We start from the raw sequence: 22,351 nt of genomic DNA, 5'->3' as shown, positions 1-22,351 counted from the left end.
AACATGAATCGATAAATAAAAGCCCAACTAAAAGCTCACCAGTAGGCCTAAGTCGATAAATTCAATATCCCAACAAACAAGCCCATAGCCACACCCAAAGCAAGACCAAAGCAATATATATCTCTAACCCAATAACCAAAGACAAGTCCAAACAAAGCCTAAGCCAATAAACAACTCAATAACAGGTATTATAGTTTAAAAAGAAGGCCTACCCATTTTGAAACCCATTGACAAGGTCTGAAAATTTGGGGTCTACGTCAGTTTATAGTATTAAAATTTTTGTCAAACAAGTTAGAAAATTTAGTCAAAAGTGAGCATTGGTTGTTAAAGGTTGAAATTAGGTCAAGGGTAAGTCTTGAATTTGTTCCATGGGCCTTTGGCAGAATTAGAATATGAATTGGAGATGAAATATTTGAATTGGTCAAATTGAGAAAATTGTAGGAACAAAATTTAGTGGATTTAATATTTTTGGGTATGTTAAATTGATGAAATTAAGTTTTAAAATATCATTTAAATTTTTGTTAATAAATAAATATTGGTAAAATTAATCGATTCAATGTTGCTATGAATTTTAGCTTTTGGGATGACAAAAATTTATATATGTTTTGGACATTTTCTTTAGAATATGGTATTGTAAAAAATAAATGAGAAATTGAATTTTTCTCATGTTCATCGTGCTGCTATACCAACTTAGCAAGCTGATGTAACCTTCAAGGCAGTACTTCCTACTTTTTGTAGGTCACCTGTTTAAGAGAGCAGCTTGAGAGGACAATCAGCAATATAAAGACACGAAAGAAATGAGGGTAGCCCTTGTTTTGGCAAGGACTTGAGTTTATTACACCGCTTTATCCCCAGCATTTCAAGAGAGGTGAGGTGCTGAATCCCCTTATCGTCCAGGGATTTCAGATTTGGAAAACCCTTAATTGCAAGAGAGGTAAGAGTTGAGGGCAGTAACCACTCCTCTGGAAACGACTCCAATCTTTTTTCCTCATTTCCTTCAATCGACAACGTTCTAAGAAAGGGAAGCATCTGCAAGCCCCACTCCTTCCGACAGGCCATGAGTTTGTCACAGTTGTGGATTACAAGTGAAGATAGATCAGTAGGTCGGTCGGCCGGTCTCTGCGTGAAAGTTTTGGTTTTCTAGGGTATCATTTTCTTAGCTTTTGTACCGGTGGAAGACGCTAGCTAAAAATTGGTTGATATCTTCTCCTTTGATTAGCATGAATCCATGGAAGCGAGAGCTTTATGATAAAAACTTCTTTAAGGGTATGATCCTCCCATGGGAAAAGTGTTCATATGCTTAAGATTTTGAAAGTGACCTTAACCAATTTTGGGGTCATACAAGATGACCAAAATGATAGTATCATCTGCACCCATGTGCTTGTGTCCAGTGACCTGACTCGAGAAATGGGCTACGCGAATTGTAACCGACTTGCCTAGCCAAATTGAACTGGGTTTTGTGATGGAAAGTGTGTGGGAAGGCAATCTAATAGTTGAAGATCGTCAAGGAAATCCAAGGAGACCCCATGTCATATGACTCATATCATAGCCACACTTCCATATGGCTATGATAGGAAGTATAGTAACATGGAGCGTGTATATGGTATGCATTTGCAGTAGAGAAAAAGGGCCAGGGTTAAGGAAGGGCACATCAGCCTCCTCTTCAGCCCCATGCTACAATGGACTACCAGCCTCAACTACTGGGGTTGTGAGCCAGTTCAAGCCTGACCTCAGCATTAAATTTTTTTAGCCCAAGTCCAAGCTCTGTCTACCCTAGGGCAGGGTTTGGGCTGGTTTTTTGAAGCTAATCTCAGCTCATGAGCCACCCCTATCCTGGACCGAGGAGGACTCCCACCAGATGTTCATCCGAGCAGAGCTAAAGCCCAAGCATGATCAGTTTACATTTGTAACCGAGTGCACAAGGGGTGCAATTCAGCAGCATATATAAACCAGAGAACTGGATAAAGAACCTGAAAACAAGGGTAGTGATTGAAACTATAAAAAGGATAACATCATTCATTCAGAGGTCCATTTCAATCGAAATGAGTTCCAAGGTTATCTGCCTTGTACGCAAATTGAAATTTTGCATTCTGAAAACCAAATACACCTTCACGTCCAAGGAATTATATATCAAATCAATGAGCAAGTTAGAATAAGAACTGTACCCTTCTTTTTTCAGGTGTGCAATGCTTTCTGTTTCATGACCCCCAATATTCTCTGAATGCATTCAGGAATACCATTTTCTTATCCATCAAAGTATTGGGCAGTCCATTATTACAATTTAGACATAGTTACCTATATATAATATATGCACAATTAACGTTATTTTCATATTATTCCTTGACCTGGAGATTGTTTGATTTTAGTTACTAAGCACTTCAACAAATTGCAGCACTATTTTTTATTTCAAGAGCATAGATGGAAGCTGATTTTGCCCCTACCTTGAAAGCTAGAATTTAACTGTTGAACTTTGCAATCATGATCAATACTATCTGGAAAAAAACATCAGCAATGAGCCTACAGGAGCCCCTTTTAAAATTAAGTTCTGTAGTTTGGCCTATTTATATCCATTCATAAAAGTAACAAACTCAATTAGCTGCAGGGGAAGGGAAAAAATGTTATTTATTCCATTGAATACAAGTAAAAGCAGTACAACTTTCAAATATCTCATTCCTCATGAAGAAGAAACTGACTTTGTAAGCGGCAAAATTGTAGATGCCTTTTGAGCACAACAGATATTGGGAAACATTGTTTGTATGCTTACAGTTAAGAGACCAAAGAACTGGACATGTACACAGTTCTGATACCAATAGTAAGAGAAACCTTCTGGGTGAAACAAGAAGTCTGCCAGTGTGGAGGTGAGATCATCCAGTTGATTTGATATATGAACTTGGTAACCAAGGAGAGGACTTTGCTGCCATTTCTTACTCTTCACAATTAGCTGTAGCATTGCACGTTCTGCTCCCACCACATTACTGATTCTGCACTGTGTTTGCTTCACCTTTGAGACCTCCAAATCTCCACTTACTCATCCATGTAGGTACCAAGGATTCGAATGTCTAATGATGTAGAGAAGGAAAAAAATTATTTCAGCGGGAGCTAGTGTGAGTATGAAATAGGTCACAGGTGCAATCCCATTTCCTTACCTTACTGTGCCATGGGAACTTTTCAGGTTTATTATAAGCTTCTGAAAGGGCTTCGAGAAAGTTATTGTTCTCTTACAGCACATGGTCCGAGACAACCCCAGCAAAATAGAACAGCTATAGTGATACTGAAAGCTTTTCTTATAGCCAACAAGTTGGCACTACACTAGATCGAGCCTGCAATATTGAAATGCAATTTGTCCATTAACAAAGTAAAATAACTAGTTTTGAAAGTTCAGATCAACTTGTAATTTCTATTTCTAAGGGTTTTGTTAGCAACCCATTCAATGACCTGCATCAAAAATTACATCTGTTTACTTGACCTGACACCAAGTAAGCTAATTTTCTATGCAACAAAATTGTAGGTCTTGCTTAAGATGCCTTTTGAGCACAATAGATATTGGGAAACATCTTTCATATGCTTACAGTTAGAGACCGAAGAACTGGACATGCGAACAGTTCTGGGTGAAACATGAAGTCTTCCGGGGTGGTGGTGAGATCATCCACTTGATTTGATACATGAACTTGGTAACCAAGGAGAGGGCTATGCTGCCATTCCTTACTCTTTCATATTCAGAGGTAGCATTGCAAGTTCTGATCCCACCACATCTCCACCGGTGATTCTGTACGTATCAAGGATTCAAAGATCTAAGAATGTAGAAGAGGAAAAAGAAAATGGTTTTAGCAAGAGCTAGTATGAGTATGAAATAGGTCACAGGTGCGAGCCATTTCCCTACCTTACTGTGCCATGGGGACTATTCAAGTTTGGTATAAGCTTCTGAAAGGGGTTGGAGAAAGTTTTTGTTCTCTTACAGCACATGGTCTGACAAAACCCCAACAAAAAAGAACAACTATAGTAGTACTGAAAACTTTTCTGATAGCCACCAAGTTCTCTACAAAGGCTTTACCAGGTAGATCTTTCCATTTGGAGTCTTTTGGTGGAGAACCTCCTATATCAATAACAAAATAGTATGCACTCAGGCATAGAAAATTCTTCATGACATGAACGGTTTTATAGTCCCTGACAAAAGATTACAGAAACAGAATAATTAGAATTAGGAAGGAGTTAATTGTTTACAAAGGTGGCTTAGAAATCTATATCCCACCAAATTAGAGTGTTAGTGATTCTTCACCACATTTGCAACACTTTTCAGGACCAAAGTCTTCACTCATTCACATCCTGTAAATATGCATCGCACAAAAAGCATCTTAATAACCTAAGAAGGTATAGCAGATTTGAAAAGGAGAGGATTTTATGCTGCATAACAGAGTTGGCTACTCAATTCAAAACTCTAATTTCCCTACCTGATCAGGGTAACTCTGTTTGGGCTTCTTCAAAGGGCAGGAAGAATGTTTTGGTCCCCTGCAGCACAAAGTCAGGCATGAAACTCCAGAGACATGGATCAATTATAGTAGCAAAGCTTATTTGACAGCCAAGAAATTTGTATTTACACCAGAAGCCTACAATATTGAAATGTAATTAACTTGTCCGTGACCAAAATCGTATGCTTGATTTCGAAGTGAACCACTAAAAGTTCGAAAGTTGGAGAGTAGGGAATTGCTTTCCAAATCTAAAGGATGTATCTTTTTCCCTAAGTTCTTTTATAATTCCAATAAAACTTTGTATTTCTAGTATTACCATTGTTATTTTATATGAAACCAACAAGGGCTTCATCTCCTCCTCATGCCTATAATTCTGGACTTCGGTTCTTCCCCTATCTCTCTAGTTTCTCCTACTTCTAGCTCTGTCAAGATATTTTTGAGAAATACAGTGGATAGTTTTTAATATCTGAAAATTAAGCTATTAAGACAAACATCAACTTGCAATTCACAAACTATTGAAACAAAGGACAAGAAAGAGAAGATGTTTAAACTTTGTGAACTAGAAATAGGCAAACCTTTTCCATCTATATCTATAAAATATCTACCTATTGATTTAAGTACCAATTTAAGTACCAAATTCGGACTTCCCTACCTTATCATGGTAACTCTGTCTGGGATTGTTAAAGGGGTCAGAAGAGTGTTTTGGCCCCTTGCAGCATGCAGTCTAACATAAAACTCCAGCAAAACAGAACAGCTATGATAGTAAAGCCTTTTTGATAGCCAAGAACATTGCTCTTACACCAGAAGCCAGTGACATTGAAATGCAATGAGCAAACTCTTGTCTCCAATTTGATGAGAAGAAACAATTAGGTTTGAAAGGTACCATGAATCTTTACTTTCCAAGATATGTTTTTGTTAACAACTCATCCAGTGGCCTGAATCAGAGACCACACCTTTGAACACTTTTGGTCAAATTCAAAACCCATCCAACATCAGCCTGTAGATAATTTTAGAAACATATGAGTATTGATGTCATGACAGATGTGTATCTTATCTAGTTACATTTCATTTAATGAACGCACCAACCAAGTAGGGAATCCTTTTACCATTCCAGAACTCTTTCCAAGACAAACAGCATACCCGAGTGCCATGCAAGACAGAGGAAAAGTCAAAAGGCTATTTGAAAGGAGAAATCATCAATAAAAGCATGGAAATGCAAATGAAGTAAACAATTACAATTCTGGGATACATTACCTCCATAGTTCTGTAGGAAAGCCCAACTTTGAAAGGGCTTGGAGAAAGTTTTTATTCTCTTCCAGCACATGGTCAGACATAAAACCCCAGCAAAATAGAACAGATATGGTAGTATTGAAAGCTTTTCTGATAGCCACCAAGTTGGCACTTACACTATAAGCCTGCAATATTGAAATGCAATTTGTTCATTAACTAAATTTTATATTCAATTTTGAAGTGAAAAAATAACTAGATTTGAAAGTTCAGATTAACCTCTAATTTCCATTTCTAAGGGTTTTGTTGACAGCCCATTTGATAAACTACATCAAAAACTACATCTGACAACATCTTCTATGATTTTCTAAAACTTAAACTTTTTAATCATTAAAATATAGAAGCATTAAAGTCTTGATTGTTTTTTCCTTTGAATGTTGAAGGTCTAGAAAACCCAGCAAAGGTGGTTTCAATATGTTAAATATTATACAATTTTTTTCTTGCTAGGATATGTCTCTCAGTTATTTGATCAGTAATAGGTGAAGTCTGTTGCTTTCTGTATTTATACCAACTTAGCAAGCTGATCTAACCTTCATGGCCATAGTTCTTAACTTTTCTTCTTACTTCCTTTATGCTCTTGTTTAATAAATGTAACTTCTTGCTCTATGAATAAATTAAGCCATTTAGACAAATATCTATATACAATTCACCAACTATCTACTTAGCATGGATATTCACCCTTAAGAGTTCAATGTGGACTGGAGTTTTTGGCATGCAGTACATCCATTGAAGTTATTCCCATCTTAAGTTATCGAAAGTCAGAGGAACTTACATAGTTTAATGGCAACAAGAGAACTTAGGAAGGCGACAGAAATCTATTTGCATACTCTTCTCCTGAGTCTGTAGATTGAAAAATATACAAATCATTTTGATGACAGAAGGAGCTAACTAAAAATGCAAAGTCCTACTCGTCCAATTTCTACCTGTAGATAATTTCAAAGCCATATGAAATATGATGCCATGGTAGGTGTTTCTATCATACAGTTATAATATTTTAATTTGAAAACAATTTCAAAAATGTATTTTGGTAGGGTATTTTGATCTTTTATTTTAAAATTTATCAATAAAACATGCCTCTTTTGTAAACATAAAATAAATCATAGAAAATCACAAAAAAATTATTGAAAAATCCTTGAAATTTTCTTTTTTTGTTTTGTTATATAACTGCTAAAGATCTTTAAAAAAGAAAGAAATTTAAAACTACTACACACATTTAATATTTATTTAATTAAAAAATAAAACTAATTTTCAAGCAGCAGCACTTTGCTTTGTTTTTGTATTAGAGTTTAAAATACTGGTTTCAATTCTGGAGCAGCCATGGAAGGTCTATGGTGAGATGGAATTGATTGGTAAAAGAGAATGATTCACAAACTCGGTGTGCATGGATTGCACAAAAGTAAATAAAAGCAGAAAATACTTACTGAATCAATAATTGCAGAGAAAGGCAAAAGCTTGGATGCAAGGGCCTCATGTCCAGATGACCTCTTCAATTGAGGAATCAATTTCATCAAGTATCACGATGCAGGGGATGTGAGAAATGTTGGGCAAATTTTTCCTTTTATACCTTTGGCATAGCTTCTTCAGCAGAGGACATCCTGGAATATAAAGACGAGAAAGGGAGGAGGGTAGCCCCTGTTTTGGCAAGGACTTGAGCTGAAGAACCCACAAGCACAATCCTTTAGTAGTTGATCCAATGAGTTGAAAGCTTTCACATGGAGCAAAGTCAAGGAATAGATATTGATGGTGTCACCGTGGAGAATTCAGGAGCAAGCATAATGTCAAAACTCTAAAGAAGACGATCCTCAGCAACCAAACCAATGAGATTGGCTAATTGTTCCCACATTTGTTAATTCAGGTTTTTGCTTATTCCTAGAGATGAAATATAAATCAAGTTAACTTTAGTTGAAACTCATATATGTGAATTATTGTTGTAAGAAAAAAAACGAACATTTGAGAAAGTGGGATTGTGGAATAATTTGTACCTATGTGAAAACAGGGCACTCTGTAGCTATGAATACATTGTGTTTGAAGGCTTCATCACTTCTAACTACTCCAAAGGATTTGAATTGTAATATTTGTGAAGGGATGATTTGTCTACAAAGGCTTTACCAGGTAGATCTTTCCATTTGCTCCCTCCAATTGCTCCCTCAATCAATAACAAGATAATACGCACTCAAGCATAAAAAATTCTTCATGACATGGATAGTTTTACAGTCCCTGAAATATGATTACAGAAACTGGAATTAGAATTAGGAATGAGCTAATCGTTTACAAAGGTAACTTAAAAATCTATATCCCACCAAATTAGAACCAAGGAACAAGTATATATGTACTTACATATAACATCAAACTGCTAAGAAACTGATTGTTGCCCTGTAACATTTTGTCTAGAAAATCGTATTAAAAAACCTGCATAGAGTTCATGAAAAGCCTTAAATGAATATATTTGGACAATTCATACAAAATATTATAGTTTCAAAGTCAATATGTTTGGCTTGTTTTTCACTTACAGATCATAGGTACAGTTGTTTTCAGGTTCAAAGGAATTAAACATATTAATAGTTTTTTTCATATCAATAACATACAACATATATAAGCCTACTCCTATTTGAAGAAATTAACATTAAAAGATACACGCCACAAATTCAAAGAGTCAAATACAAGGGTTGTTGATCAAATAAATTTTTTTTAAAAAAAAAAACTAGAAAACATGAAAACAAAATCCCACAAAAATTAAGGATTGTTCATTTGCACTTTTTATTTATTTATTTGGATTTAAAATTTTTTAATTTGAAAATAATTTCAAAGGTGTATTTTGGGGGGGGGGGGGGGGGGGGGGGGGGTATTTTTACTTTTTATTTAAAAATTTTGATAATAAAATCAGGGAAAATCACTGAAAATTTATTGAAAAATCCTTTAAAATTCAATTTTCCTTTTTGTTATATAACTACTAAAGATATTTAAAAAAGAAAGAAAGAAATTTAAAACTACTACACACATTTAATATTCATATAATTAAAAAATAAAAGTAATTTTCAAGTAGTAGTTTGTTTTGATTTTGTATTAGAGTTTAAAATATTGGTTTCAATTCTGGAGCAGCCATGGAAGGTGATTGGTAGAAGAGAATGATACACAAACTTGGTGTGTGTGGATTGCACAAAACATAAATAAAAGTAGAAAGTACGTACTGAATTAATAATTGCATAGAAAGGCAAGAGTTTGGATGCAAGTGCCTCATGACAAGATGACCTCTTTATATAATAAACCCATTTCATCAATTATCACGATGCAGGGAATGTGAGAAATGTTGGGCCATTTTTTCCCTTTATCCCTTTGGCATCGCTTCTCCAGCAGAGGACACTTCCAAATATCAAGACGAGAAAGGGAGGAGGGCAACCCCTGTTTTGGCAAGGACTTGAGCTTTTCACATTCTTTAATCGACAGAATTTCAAGAGAGGTCAGGTGCTCAAGGCCCTTCTTGTCCAGGGATTTCAGATTTGGAAAATTTTTAATTGAAAGATAGGTGAGAGTGGAGGGCAGAAACCGCTCCTCAGGAAATGACTTCGATCTTTCTTCTTCAAGTCCTCCAATCTCTAACCAGCTAAGAAAGGGAAGCGTTTGCAGGCGCCACTCCATCCGACAGGCCATGAGTTTGTTACAATTCTGGATGCGAAGATGAGATAGATTAGTGGGCAAACCCCCTATTGGAAATGAATCGATTTCTGGACAATCTTTTATTGTCAATTCTTTAAGGGATGTAAGGAGGGAGTGCATCCCTTGGGGCAGTGACTTAAGCTTCTTGCACGTAATTATCCCAAGAGATGTCAGATTAGGAGTGGGCAATCCTCCTTGCGGAAAAGATACCAGATTAGGGCAATCAGCTATAGTTAATGACTGGAGAGATGTGAGATCCACGTGGTGAAGTCCATCTGGAATGTAAAGGGACTCCAGATTTCCACAATTCGTGATAGTAAGATCCTCAAGCTTTGTGAAGGAGGCTAATGGAAAGGACGTGAAAGAATCACCAGTATCCGATATAGTTAAGTTGGTAAGGGAAGCGTAGTGGTTGTGCGTCATATCCTCCTGGAGTGCTAACTCCAATTTCATACAGTCGCCGATTACAAGTGTCTTCAATGAATCAATGTCCCTGGGCAAGGACCTCAGAGAAACACAAAACCTGATTGCCAAGCGTTGGAGAGTAGTATTATTTTGCATCATTCCCTCTGGTAGGGACTCCAGAGTGGGACAGTCTCCGATTTCAAGCCTTTCAAGCATGGGTGGCAGCGCCATCTCCGGAAAAGATGCGAGACTCTCACAATTCTCGATGTTCAAGTTTTTAAGAGAGGTAAGGCTGTGAAGAATGGGTGGAATTTTACAAACTTTCCTTATATCCAAAGAAGCCAACGAGGTGAGACTGCTCGCACTCCTAACCACCACATCATCACATTCCTTCAACTTCAATTCACGAATGGAGGGAGCCATTGGAAGACAACACACCAGCTGCCCGCATTCACTAATCTCAAGTTTTGTTAATTGAGGAAGGTGTTTGGGTAAATCCTTTTTCAGCTTTGGACATTTCTTGATATAAAGCTCCTTCAAACAAGAGAATTCAACTCCACGACAAACCCATTCCTCCCACTCTAACATCATTTCAAACCTCAGAATCTCTAGGGATCCAAACGGCTTCATTGAAGATGAGTCACAATCATTATTCCCATAGAAATCTGCACCAATGTTTTGTACTCCACCCATGTTCACAATCTGGAGATCCTTGAGAGATTGTAACTGCCCAAGTGGCGGCAAAGACAAGCAATTTTTACAATCTCCAAGTTGTAAGAAAACTAAATTCATGAATGAAGGATCTCCTAACCATTTTGGAAATTTTGTGCCATAGTAGTGGTGAATGTTGAGCCTTTTCACCTTGGTATGAGGCTGAAGATTTTCGAGAACTCTGGTTTGATTCTCCGAATCACTATCAATCACACATGGATTCCACGCAAACACCAAGTCATCAAGGTCTTCCTTTTTCTTCAAATTAGCTTTTAAAGCATCCGTAGCATTCACCACATTTTGCAAGTTAAAAATGGAGAGTGCTCCCCGCAGGTGGGACAGATCTTGTAACTCTGTAATTCTTGCACCACTATGCTTGCCAACAACAAAAGCAGTCAATCTTCGAAGATCTTTTAGTTTATTGATTCCTGTTGGCATCCCTTCTAATCTGGTTACAGAAATATGCAAATGATGTAGGTGGATGAGGTTTTCGATTTCAGGAGGCAGCTCGGTAATCCCATGACAATCTGACAACATCAGTGATTGCAAATTGCAAAGCATACCTATGGATTTAGGTAACTTTTGTATTTTGGTGCTAGAAAGGTTCAAATACCGCAAATGCTTCAAATTTTGAAATAAATCAGCAGGCAAATGAGTGATATTATAGGCAGACAAGGATAAAACCCGCAAACATCTGAATTTTGGCAATAGATCACGTAGAACTTTATCAGCTAAGTGACAACCACCACCCCGACCTAATGGTAGGAAGGTCCGTAACTTATCAACCTCATGAAGGGGATCAAATTTCTTGGAGACATCGTATTTTTCACGGATGTATGACAAATGTCGAGCCCTCTTTGAAAAGTTTTTTTGCTTTCCCACTTCCAATCTGAAACAAAATTCTCTGGATACAAATTGGGCCAAATCATGAATCAAATCATGCATCACAAACAATGACTTATTTTGACTTGATTGTTGAAAGAATGACCTTGACAATAGGTTCCGAAAACATTTTTCACCATCTTCCATCATCTCCTCTCCTTTGAAGCCACCCACAAAACCTTGTGCCGCCCATAACAAAATTAACTCCTCCTTTTGATATTTATAATCCTTGGGAAAGATGGAGCAATATGCAAAGCACTGCTTTACTTTTGTGGGGAGATAATGATAGCTCAAGCGTAGAGCTGGAAGAATGTCACTCTCTTCCGGTGATAAATCCCATATTTCATTATTCAGCATATTCTTCCAAGCATTCTCATCTTGTTCAGAGCGCAATAAACCTCCTAGCGTTTTTGCTGCCAAGGGCAAACCTTTGCATTTCTGTATTATTTTCCGACCAATAGGTTCCAAATTTTTTATTGCATCTGGAGTTATATTTTGGAAGGCACAATGTGAAAATAGTGACCAGCAAAGTTCATCTGACAGTTCGCTAAGGGGATAAGAAGAAGCAGTTCGCATAATTGATGCCACTTGTTCATTGCGAGTGGTTACTATGATTACGCTGCCTTGTGCTCCAGCTTTGAGTGGAGCTTGTAAGGTACTCCAGATATTGGGGTTCTCATTCCATATATCATCCAGCACAAGGAAAAACCTTTTTCCATTCAACTCTTTCTGCAAACTAGCTTGCAGCAATGACAAGTTTTCAGAATGGGGTGAATGGCCAGAGACTAACTCTAAAATTGATTTTGTTATTCCTATCAAATCGAATTGATCAGACACGCACACCCAGACTCGGCAATGGAACTTGTCCTGCATCCTGTCATCGTTATAGATGATTTTAGCGAGGGTTGTTTTTCCAACCCCACCCATACCAACAATTGGAATCACCTGAACTTTATCAGCAGTAGCCAGTTCATCAGACAGCAACAATTCTATGATCTTCTCCTTATCACCACCCCTGCCATAAACCTCAGCCTCATCTACCGAGAAACTAGTCAGCCTTCGTTGATCAGTTACTGATGCCATCCCTCCAACACTCTCACTCAAAAGAAGGAAAGACTTTCTTTTTACAATGGCCTCTAGCTCCTGTGTGATTGTCTTTATTTTATCACCAATCTCCTTTTTGGAATTCACACCGCTAGGATGAAAAGAGGGGATGAGCTTCCATTCCTTGCCGCCGCCGCTGCTGCTGCTGGTTTGAGGTCCTTGTACCAAACTGGGCCCCTTAGCATCAGCTTCAAACTGGTCAAGGACATCTTCAATGTCGTAAGCTAAAGCTTTGAGATCGTCCAGCCACCTCTTCACCGCTTCCTCCCGAATCTGCCTTTGCTCAGCATCATGCAACACTGCTTGGAGATGCAGCAAAGTGTTCGTCCATCCCTGGAGCACCGCCCTGTCAACTTTGAGCCGGCGTGCATACTCTAACACAGGGTCAGCCACCAACTTGTTCAACAGTATCTCAAACAAAGCCGACAGAAACGCCTCCACCACAACCATCTTTTCTTTGGAAATGAAGGATTCAAAGACTCAGAAACATACAATGAGGAAAACCCAGAGAGATGTGAAGGCCTCTGCACTCTCAAAACTTGCTCTTAATTATATGAGATGAGTCTAATTACTTGTTCACCCTTCTACAATGAAAATATCACCTTTGCTCACAATGAAATTACAAAAAAGAAGAAGGGTTCTTTAAGAACTTCCACAAATTATTGAGAAGAATTGTCGATTAATATTGAAACAATGAAAGAAAAAAGAAAAAGGAAAAGCAAAAAAATACAATGCATGCTTTTGGCATATCTTGAATGAATAAAGCAATCAGGGAAAGGCATTGTCACATGGGCGTGTCTGCAGACTCTGCACAACAAGCAATCAAATTGCTTTATTGCTGTCCACACTGACTTTAGGTTTGAAAATTATTCGGTCCAGCTGTTAATGGGGCCAATTTTTTCAATACTGACTTTACTTCAACATCTCTAATGGTTGTCCAGCTATCCCAACCACTTTTTTCAAACATTGATGGTATAGAAATCAAATTTTTCTGCAATGTAGGTCCTACTCTTCTTGTATGATATGAAGATATTAAAAAAGCGGTGACCCTACTTCTTTCCTTTGTGTTTTTGTTTTCTATTGGGCCACATGTAAAGTGACCCCATATCTTTCTCATATTTAATAAAATGTTTTTGAAAGTTCAAAAGGCTTTGCTTGAGCGGGGGAAAAGGTCATGAAATGTATACATTTTTTCTAATATATTATTCAACTAGGTTTTTTAATAAATTAATAAAAATATATTTAATATCTAAAATGGTACATAAATATGTTTAACTTGTTTGAGACTCATTCTAATGGGATTAAAGTACTTTTTAATGCTCAAAAGTATGTTTAAAAAATTTATGAAAATCACTTCATAAAACTAAAAAATCTCTTGATTCTTAAACTAGAATTTAATATGTGTTTCTTTAAAGAATTATTTTTTTAGATAATATATTGCTAAAAATACTAAAAAAATTTGAGTATCGTTTAATCTTTTGATAAAATGTTGTTAATAAAAATATAATAAATTAAGAATTAATTAGTAAAAATGGATGAAATATTCCTCATATTTGTGAATTCAACCCCTCCTATGTTTTTACTTTAAGAGTAACTCATTTTTTATATAAATATTCTTAATCATTTCAGATCTTTACATATAAGTTTTAAAAAAAGTTTAATTTTTATGAGAAAATAATGAGGATATTTTTATCAAAAATAAGGTAAAAAAATGATGAAATGTTAGATTTCCAAAATTTGATTTTCATTAACCCTTTTAATCAAATAACCTATAAATTAAAAGTATTTTTTTTTTTTACCAAAACTACTCTAAAAAAAAAACAACCAAGATGCACAAATAGTTCAAATATACAAAATTAATGGAAATAATACTGGAAGCAAATGGTGTCTTTTTGAGCATTCACAAGATAGACCGTCAGAGAGTAGGGTCGGAATATTGATTATCCATAACATTATTTAATAACTTACATTGCAACAAGATTATATATATATATTTGACTATTTAAGAAGGCTTGATCCTCATTTTTAAGCATCTTGAATTTTCCATTTTCTCTCCCGAGCTTATGTTCTCCCTTCTCTCTTCTTTCTTTCTCAACATGTAAGTCTTTCAAGCCCCAAACTTTCTTCAAAGCTTTCCTCCCATTGTAAGATATTTCTTCTTATATATCTATATTTTATGATATACCTCCTATGATGGATGGTTTTTAAACTATGTAAATTTTCAAATTTGTTTTATGTTTCCAGTTTACTTCCTATTATGGATGGTTTTAAATTTATGAATTAAAAGTTTGTGGTTCCTTCTCTTTTTAAATTTCTTTGGTTATTTTCTAACCCTCTTCTTTGTTTTTGAATCATGACATAATTCCTATTTTCATTGCATATGACCTTATAAAATGAAATATGTTTTTTTCCTTTTTAAATAAACAGAGGAGGATTATTGAAACTCCAAGATTATGTGAGTCAAAAGAACTTAAAGAAGCACTAATACCTGCTGACTGGTGAAGCTACAGTCCTTTAATAGCTGCTGTGGTAAGTTAAAAGGCAATCCATTGGAGCAAAATCATGGAATGGATGTCCATGATGTTGTCACTGAGAATTCTCAACCAAAGTACAGTCCTCAACAATAGCTGAAACTCCAACATAACCAATGATAGACGAGCATTAAGGTGTTGTGATCATTCCTAGTAATGGGTATAAATGAATCCAATTGAAATTCATATAATGCGAATTCTTTCCATAAGAAACAAAAATTGATACTTAAAAAAAATAAAACTGTAGAAAAAGTACCTTGTGCTTAACTGAAAACAGGACCCCTGCAGCTATGAACACATTTTGTTGAACCCTCCATTACATCTGAATATACCATAGAGTCTGAACTGTAATATTCGTGAACGGATGATTTGAGTACGTAAACCTTACTGAACAGAATCTTCCATTTGTTCCCTCTGTTTCACTGCACCTTCCAGAAAACAAACAGCAATATATTAACTCAGAAGGTTCAAGAACCTCTTCAATAACACTGGTGAGGAAATCCAATATGCAGAATCGCTCCTAAGCACCTCTTCTTAAGTCCATCCAAATGCATTCATATGGTCTAATACAACCACAATCCCTCTTTGAAAATTAATATAAAAGATTCAGTCGTAAGTTTTAATGTCAAATACATTGGTTCTAGATTAAATAGGATAATGAAAACCATGAAAAACATTGAACTACCAATTTTTCCTCCGTTCAATATACGTGTAATGCTCCTTAACACCCTTCCAAGGAAGGTCCTTCATATGTAGCCCCATACCCGCACGTGGAGAGATAAATAGAATTTGGATTCATATCTGAATTACCAATTTTTCTAAAAGTTTAGACTTTTAAGATTTAAGCTAAATATGCATATCTTGCTCCTTAACAAAAAATAACACATGTAAAGTATGTTTGAGTCCACCTTTCAAATTTTGTTTTAAAATAAAAAAATTGAAAACAATTTTGAAAATCATGCTTAGTAGCTAGTTTTTATTTTTAAATTTTCATGACAAAAGTTTTTAAAAAATAAATCTGTAAAAAATGTATTGATTTCTAATTAGACTATGAAACTAACATCCACATCTCACACGCGTTTAAAACCTTTTTCCCAAATCTATGAAAATGGAAAAATAATTGCAAATCCCAAAACCATAAAAAAAAATCACCCAAATAGTTCTTTTTTCATTTTTTTTTTTGTGTAATCACTAAAACTGTCTAATATTAATAAAATTAAAAATATAGTTGATTTTTTTTTTTTTAACTTTTATAAATAGTATATAGAAGTGCATTAAAATGAAACCTAAATCTTATAGAATTTGATCCTCGAGCAGTTAGCAATTGTCATGTATTGAAGCCAAACACAAACTATCTTCATGAAAATTTTCAAGGTGTCAATTTTAAATTATACCCTGACTTGATTTCTTGATTGATGTGTTAAAAATCAATCTTAATTTTAATTGTAGGCAATTATTTTCTAAAAGAAGAAGAAGAATGGTCGGATTAAAATTCAATTCAAGAGCATTGATAAACACAAAATTGGTGTGTATTGATTGCATAAAAAATATAAGCAGAAAAGTACCTGAATGAATAAGTAATGAGCGCAGATAAAAGCAAGACATACACCCTCAAGCATTGAATTTTATATGAGACGTGCATACTCTAACAAAGGGGTAGCCACCAGCTTGTCCAGCACCACCTCAAACACGGACGACAGAATGGCCTCCACCACAACCATCTTTTCTTTGGAAATGAAGAATTCAAAGACTCAGAAACATACAATGAGGAAAACCCAGAGAGATGTGAAGGCCTCTGCACTCTCAAAACTTGCTCTTAATTATATGAGATGGGTCTAATTACTTGTTCACCCTTCTACAATCAAAATATCACCTTTGCTCACAATGAAATTACAAAAAAGAAGAAGGGTTCTTCAAGAACTCCCACAAATTATTGAGAAGAATTGTCGATTAATATTGAAACAATGAAAGAAAAAGTAAAAAAATACAATGTATGCTTTTGGCATATCTTGAATGAATAAAGCAATCAGGGAAAGGCAGTGTCACATGGGTGTGTCTGCACAACAAGCAATCAAATTGCTTTATTGCTGTCCGCACTGACTTTAGGTTTGAAAATTATTCGGTCCAGCTGTTAATGGGCCCAATATTTTCAAAACTGACTTTACTTCAACATCTCAACTAGAGTTTTAAAACTACTCAATAAATCAATTATTTATAGAAGCTACACTGAATTAAAATAGTTCTATAAAATGTTAAAACCCAAGCATGAGAAAATGGTAGAATTATTGAATTTCTTTTATGAGTAAAACCATTAACGAAAAGGGCTCCCACATGGGTCCATAAAATAATTAATCAAGTTGCTTTAGTCTTGATTTATTGATTTATGAATTATATACATTATAGTCTTTTGTCACCCAATTATAATCAATAAAAATTAAATTTTCACCTATTATCAATTTTTATTTTATTTTATAATGCACCAAATATATAAGTATAGAATATACAACTAAACAATCTTATATTGTAATGTTAGGCTTCCCACGACTCCAACCCTCTAAGCTTGTGGGGGTCTTCCTTGAACTCTTTTAGGGCACCTATTCAATGTTTTTGTGGAACAGTATGTCAGATGTGTTAATCAAATCACGTACACACACATAGAAAATAAAAAATAAATAAAATTTTTAACGTGGTTCAACGATTAATGTGATCCCTACATCCATGAAATACATCAACACTCAATAATCTACTAATAAAAATTAGAAGAGTTACAGTTGTAAAACTCTAAAAAAGAAAAAAACAATAAAAAAAACCTTTTAATTGCAGCAACGTAAAAACAAAATTTTAAATATAAAAATATTAAATATATAATAGAAGCTACACTCAATTAAAATTAGTATATGCTAACCAACGTTTTCTTTAAGAAAGCTCTTAATTAATTCTCACTTTAATATTTTGGAGTGCTCTATTCAAAATCCGACGTTCCCTCAACTTCAATTTTTATTCTAATGTTTCATCTTTATTATAATAATAACATTAACAGAAGTTGAACTAATAAAATTTTAAATTGTAACATCCTCCTAATAGGTGTTGGAAGTAAATTTATTTATAAATTAAACTTTTTATTAAATAAATTGAACTTCTATAAATTTAATTTAAAATTTTTTTTTGTATTCTTTAATTATTATTATTTTTTTAAACTCTAGAAAAATTATCATCGTTGGCCCGAGATAACTTATAAAAGAAAGATGAAAATTTAGGAGATAAAGCTGTGAAATTTTCATACTTGCTTGTCTTAGTGAAATGGTAGAGAAAGAATTTTTAATTGTTCAAACCATATGGTAATTTAACTTTGGTGCCTCTCTTCATTCTTGTATCCATGTACGAGAGTGAATTAATTAAGTATACCTAAGATTGAATATCAAGAAAAGAGAAGATAAATATTAGAATCTAAATACGAGAAAAAAGTATAACGATGGAGTATCTTCCATGATTAAAACAATTAGTGAAATAGACTCCCATATAAGTTTATAAAACAATAAATCAAAATGCTTTAGTCATATTCACATTGATGGTTTTCCGACTATTTGAATTATTTTTTCTAAACCTTGATGGTATATAAGTTGATTGTTTATGTAATGTAGGTCCTACTCTTTTTGTATGATTGAAGATATTAAATAAAAGACTTCGAAAGACTTAGAGGGTTCTTGTTTTTTTACTTAATTCTAAATAGAACTTTAATACTTAATAGTGTTAAATATTATGTTGTTTGTTTTGTAGTATTTTATTTCTATTAAGTATTAAAAAATAAAGAAAACTAATATGTTATTTTTTTTATTTAGAAAAAGTTATATATTTTCGCTTTTTCTATTTAGTAAAAAATTTGTAATAAGTTATGAAAAATAGAAAAACAAACGATCTAAATTCTGAAAATAAATTGCTTTCACCAAAAAACCAAAAAAACAAACACAACCTTAGTTTGTGAGTGAGCAAAGACTAATGAAATGCTTACATTTTTCTAAATCTAATTGATCTAGGTTTTTAATAGATTAATGAAAACATATTTAATAGCTAGAATGGTACATAAAACATTTTAAAGACTCATTTTGGTGGGATTAAAGTACTTGATCCTCAAATTATGCTTAACAAAGTTACGAAAAATGCTTCATAGAATTAAAGAATCTTTTGATATCTAAACTATCATTTAACATGTATTTCTTTAAAATATTATTTGTCTTAGATAATATAATGCTAAAAATACTATGAAAAGAAATTTATATCTGAGTCTCACTTGATCTCTTGACAAATATTTTTATGAAATTGTCATTAATAAAAATATAAATACTAAAATATTTTTATGAAAATTTTCTCAAATTAATAAAAGAAATAAAGTTATGTACATACCCCGTACAACAGTCAAGATGGATGAATTGTTCTAATGGACAAAATGGAAACATATTGAAAGTAAATGGTGTTGTTTTAAGCATAATTTTGAAAGGAATCTCGGGATCAAGCTTTTGTTGGGAAACTCTTTGCACTCTCAAAGCCTCTGCTGTGTAGAAACATGAAGTTGGGAAAGAAGAAGAGTTCCTCCAGCTTTAATTACTGTTTTATCCTTGTCCAATATTAAGCTCATGCTTACCGTATAGTAGAAATGTGAAAACAGAAGAGGGTATTTCAGGAACCTTGAAAGAATTTGACAGCAAAAGCAAATGCCAAAAGAAAAGAAATTAAAGAAAGAAATTGATTTGATTCGGGAAAAAAATATTACAAGTGGGTGTAGTTGGAAAAAAATAATGTACCAACTTTTTAATATTAGGTGTTGAAAACTTGAATGGGGACAAAAAAAATGAGTCATTCCGCATTTGGATCCTCGAAATAATAATTACATCCACCATCCCACCTACCCAATTAAAAAGCAAAGAACCAATCTTCAAATTTGGATCCTCAAAATAATAATTACTTCCACCATTCCACCTACCCAATTAAAAAGCAAAGAACCATTCTTGAAATTTGGACCCTCAAAATAATAATTAAGCTTATAATATTTGTGTTTAAGCAATTAGATGGTTGCCAAAGTTTGCAAATCTCAAGGCTTTATATTTGTTTTATCCTACAAAAAGATACAAATATATGGGCTCTTTGATAGGAATCATTGAATAAGATGATTGTCTTGGAAGATGGGATTAGATTTAAGATGGATTTACCAAAAAGGAATATCCAAAATGTTGGATATTTTTTCAAAATAATTGAATGGTGCCAAAGTTTGCTTTTAAAATTTTGGTGTAATGTATAAAAAGAACAAAAGGTTTTTTTTTTTTTTTTAATTAATTTTTTTTATAGGTCTTTAGATTAAAAAAAAAAGTATTAAGAAGAAGGTAAATGATATCAAACCTTTAATATTAACACTCATAACCACCAACATTTTTTTTTCTAAATATATCAACATCCAAAACTCATTGAAAATGTTCAAAAGATCATCCAAGAAGTTTACTTTTAGTTCTTGTTATATAAATACTAAATATGTTTTTTTTTATATAAAAAAAAGCAAGAAATAAAACTAAAACAACCAAACAAGTTTAATATTTACAAAAACTATAAATATGATTGAAAAAACATTTAAAAAATAGAAGCATGTTGAAATGAAACTAAATGTAGGCAATTTGTAGGAAGAAAAAGAAACAAAGAAAAGCAAGAGCTTGGATGCAAAGGCCTCATGATTTATAATAAGAAGAAAGAAACAAAGAAAAGTAAGAGATTGGATGCAAGGGCCCCATGAACAGATAATGATAGAGAAGCGAGAAGAATGGTCAATGAACCTTAACCTAATCTTTATGTCCATATACCCATCGGTTCCTTTGATCTTACAAATAATTTCTTTGGTTCAATAGTAAATTAAGTTATACTAAGGCTGTTGTCTCTTTTTTCTCCTAAAATCCAAAATCAATCCACTATTTATTATGATTAATATATAGTGGTAACCATATGATTATGAAATCATTAAGATATTCATAAATTATGGAGGCATCAATCTTTTTTCAAGCCACACAAGCCCTACTTTTCTTGTATAACTAGATGGGGGTTGAAAGAAAAGAGAAAGGGAAAAATTGTTTTATTTGAACTTTGTAAAAGTTGACATTGTTAACCAAAGCTAAGTTGTAAAAGAAAAATAGAGGAATGAGATTTACATGTATGCTTGTCTTGATGAAGTGGTAGTGAAAGAATTTTTAATTAATTGTTCAAACCATATAATGATTTAATTTTAGCGCATATGATCATATTTTAATAGTATCCGTATATGAGAGTGAATTAATTAAGTATACCATAAGATTTAATGTAGAGAAAATAGAAGATAAATATTAACACCTAAACATGAGGAAAAAAAAAGTAGAATGATTGAATATCTTCTATGAGTAAAAAATTAGTGAAAGAGATTTCGGGTAAGTTTATAAAAAAGTAAATCAATTTGCTTTAGTCATGTCCATATTGATGGTTGTCCGACCATCTGCACCATTTTTTTCAAACCTTGATGGTATGTAAGTTGACTATTTATGTAGTGTAGGTCTCTACCCTTCTTGTATGATTTGAAGTGATTTGAAGATATTGAAAAGGAGGTAACCCTACTTCTTATCCTTTTCATATTAGCTTTCGAAAGACTTGATTTAATGATTAGGAAAAACTCATGAAATGCATGTATACATTTTTCTAATATCTCATTCATCTACTTTTTTTTTAATAGATTAATAGAAAATTGTTTAATTAATAGCTAGAACGGTACATAAAAACATTTTTGTTGCTCATTCTGATAGGATTAAAGTATTTCTAAATACTCAAAAAGCATGTTTTAACAAAGTTATGAAAATTGTTTCATAAAGTTAAAGAATCTTTTCATTCTTAAACTAGCATTTACTATGTATTTCTTTAAAATATGATTTTTCTTACATAATATGTTACTAAAACTATTATAGAAAGAAATTTATATCAAAGCGTTACTGATCTCTTGACAAACGTTTCAATGAAAATGTTATTAATAAAAATACAATAAATTAAAAGTATTTTTTTTTTTTATAAAAACTACTCTCAAAATTAATAAAAAATAAAATTATATAACCCTTAAAACAATCAAGATGCACAAATTGTTCAAATGGACAAAATGGAAACAATATTGGAAGTACTAGTGTCTTTTTAAGCATTCACATAAAAAGGCCCATTTTTTTATGTAATCACTAAAACTGTCTAATATTAATAAAAATTAAAAATATAGTTGATTTTTTTTTTTTAACTTTTATAAATAGTATATAGAAGTGCATTAAA

The 22,351-nt window shown here is 33.5% G+C and overlaps 1 protein-coding gene across 47 annotated transcripts in view; it reads right to left on the bottom strand.

Moving 5' to 3' along the window:
- The window catches only part of LOC117928092 (putative disease resistance protein RGA3), a 30,055-nt gene extending 12,923 nt beyond the window's left edge, over positions 1-17,132 (bottom strand). For 12 of the 47 annotated variants that reach the window (XM_034847893.1, XM_034847899.1, XM_034847902.1 and 9 more), the window contains exons 1-3: positions 16,606-17,132; positions 15,297-15,468; positions 14,998-15,136 (exon numbers count right to left, since the gene is read on the bottom strand). Coding sequence is in view for 6 of the 47 variants with exons in the window: in XM_034847908.1 (XP_034703799.1) it covers positions 8,988-11,084 (2,097 nt within the window). In the remaining 41 variants the exon portion in view is untranslated. The other 35 variants (XR_004653485.1, XR_004653489.1, XR_004653484.1 and 32 more) reach the window with 25 other exon arrangements.
- Positions 17,133-22,351: the final 5,219 nt, after the last annotated feature.

The sequence above is a fragment of the Vitis riparia genome, chromosome 13 (genome assembly GCF_004353265.1).
Source record: "Vitis riparia cultivar Riparia Gloire de Montpellier isolate 1030 chromosome 13, EGFV_Vit.rip_1.0, whole genome shotgun sequence".
NCBI classification, from domain to species: Eukaryota; Viridiplantae; Streptophyta; class Magnoliopsida; order Vitales; family Vitaceae; genus Vitis; species Vitis riparia.
This window is presented reverse-complemented; position numbering and strand designations above follow the sequence as displayed.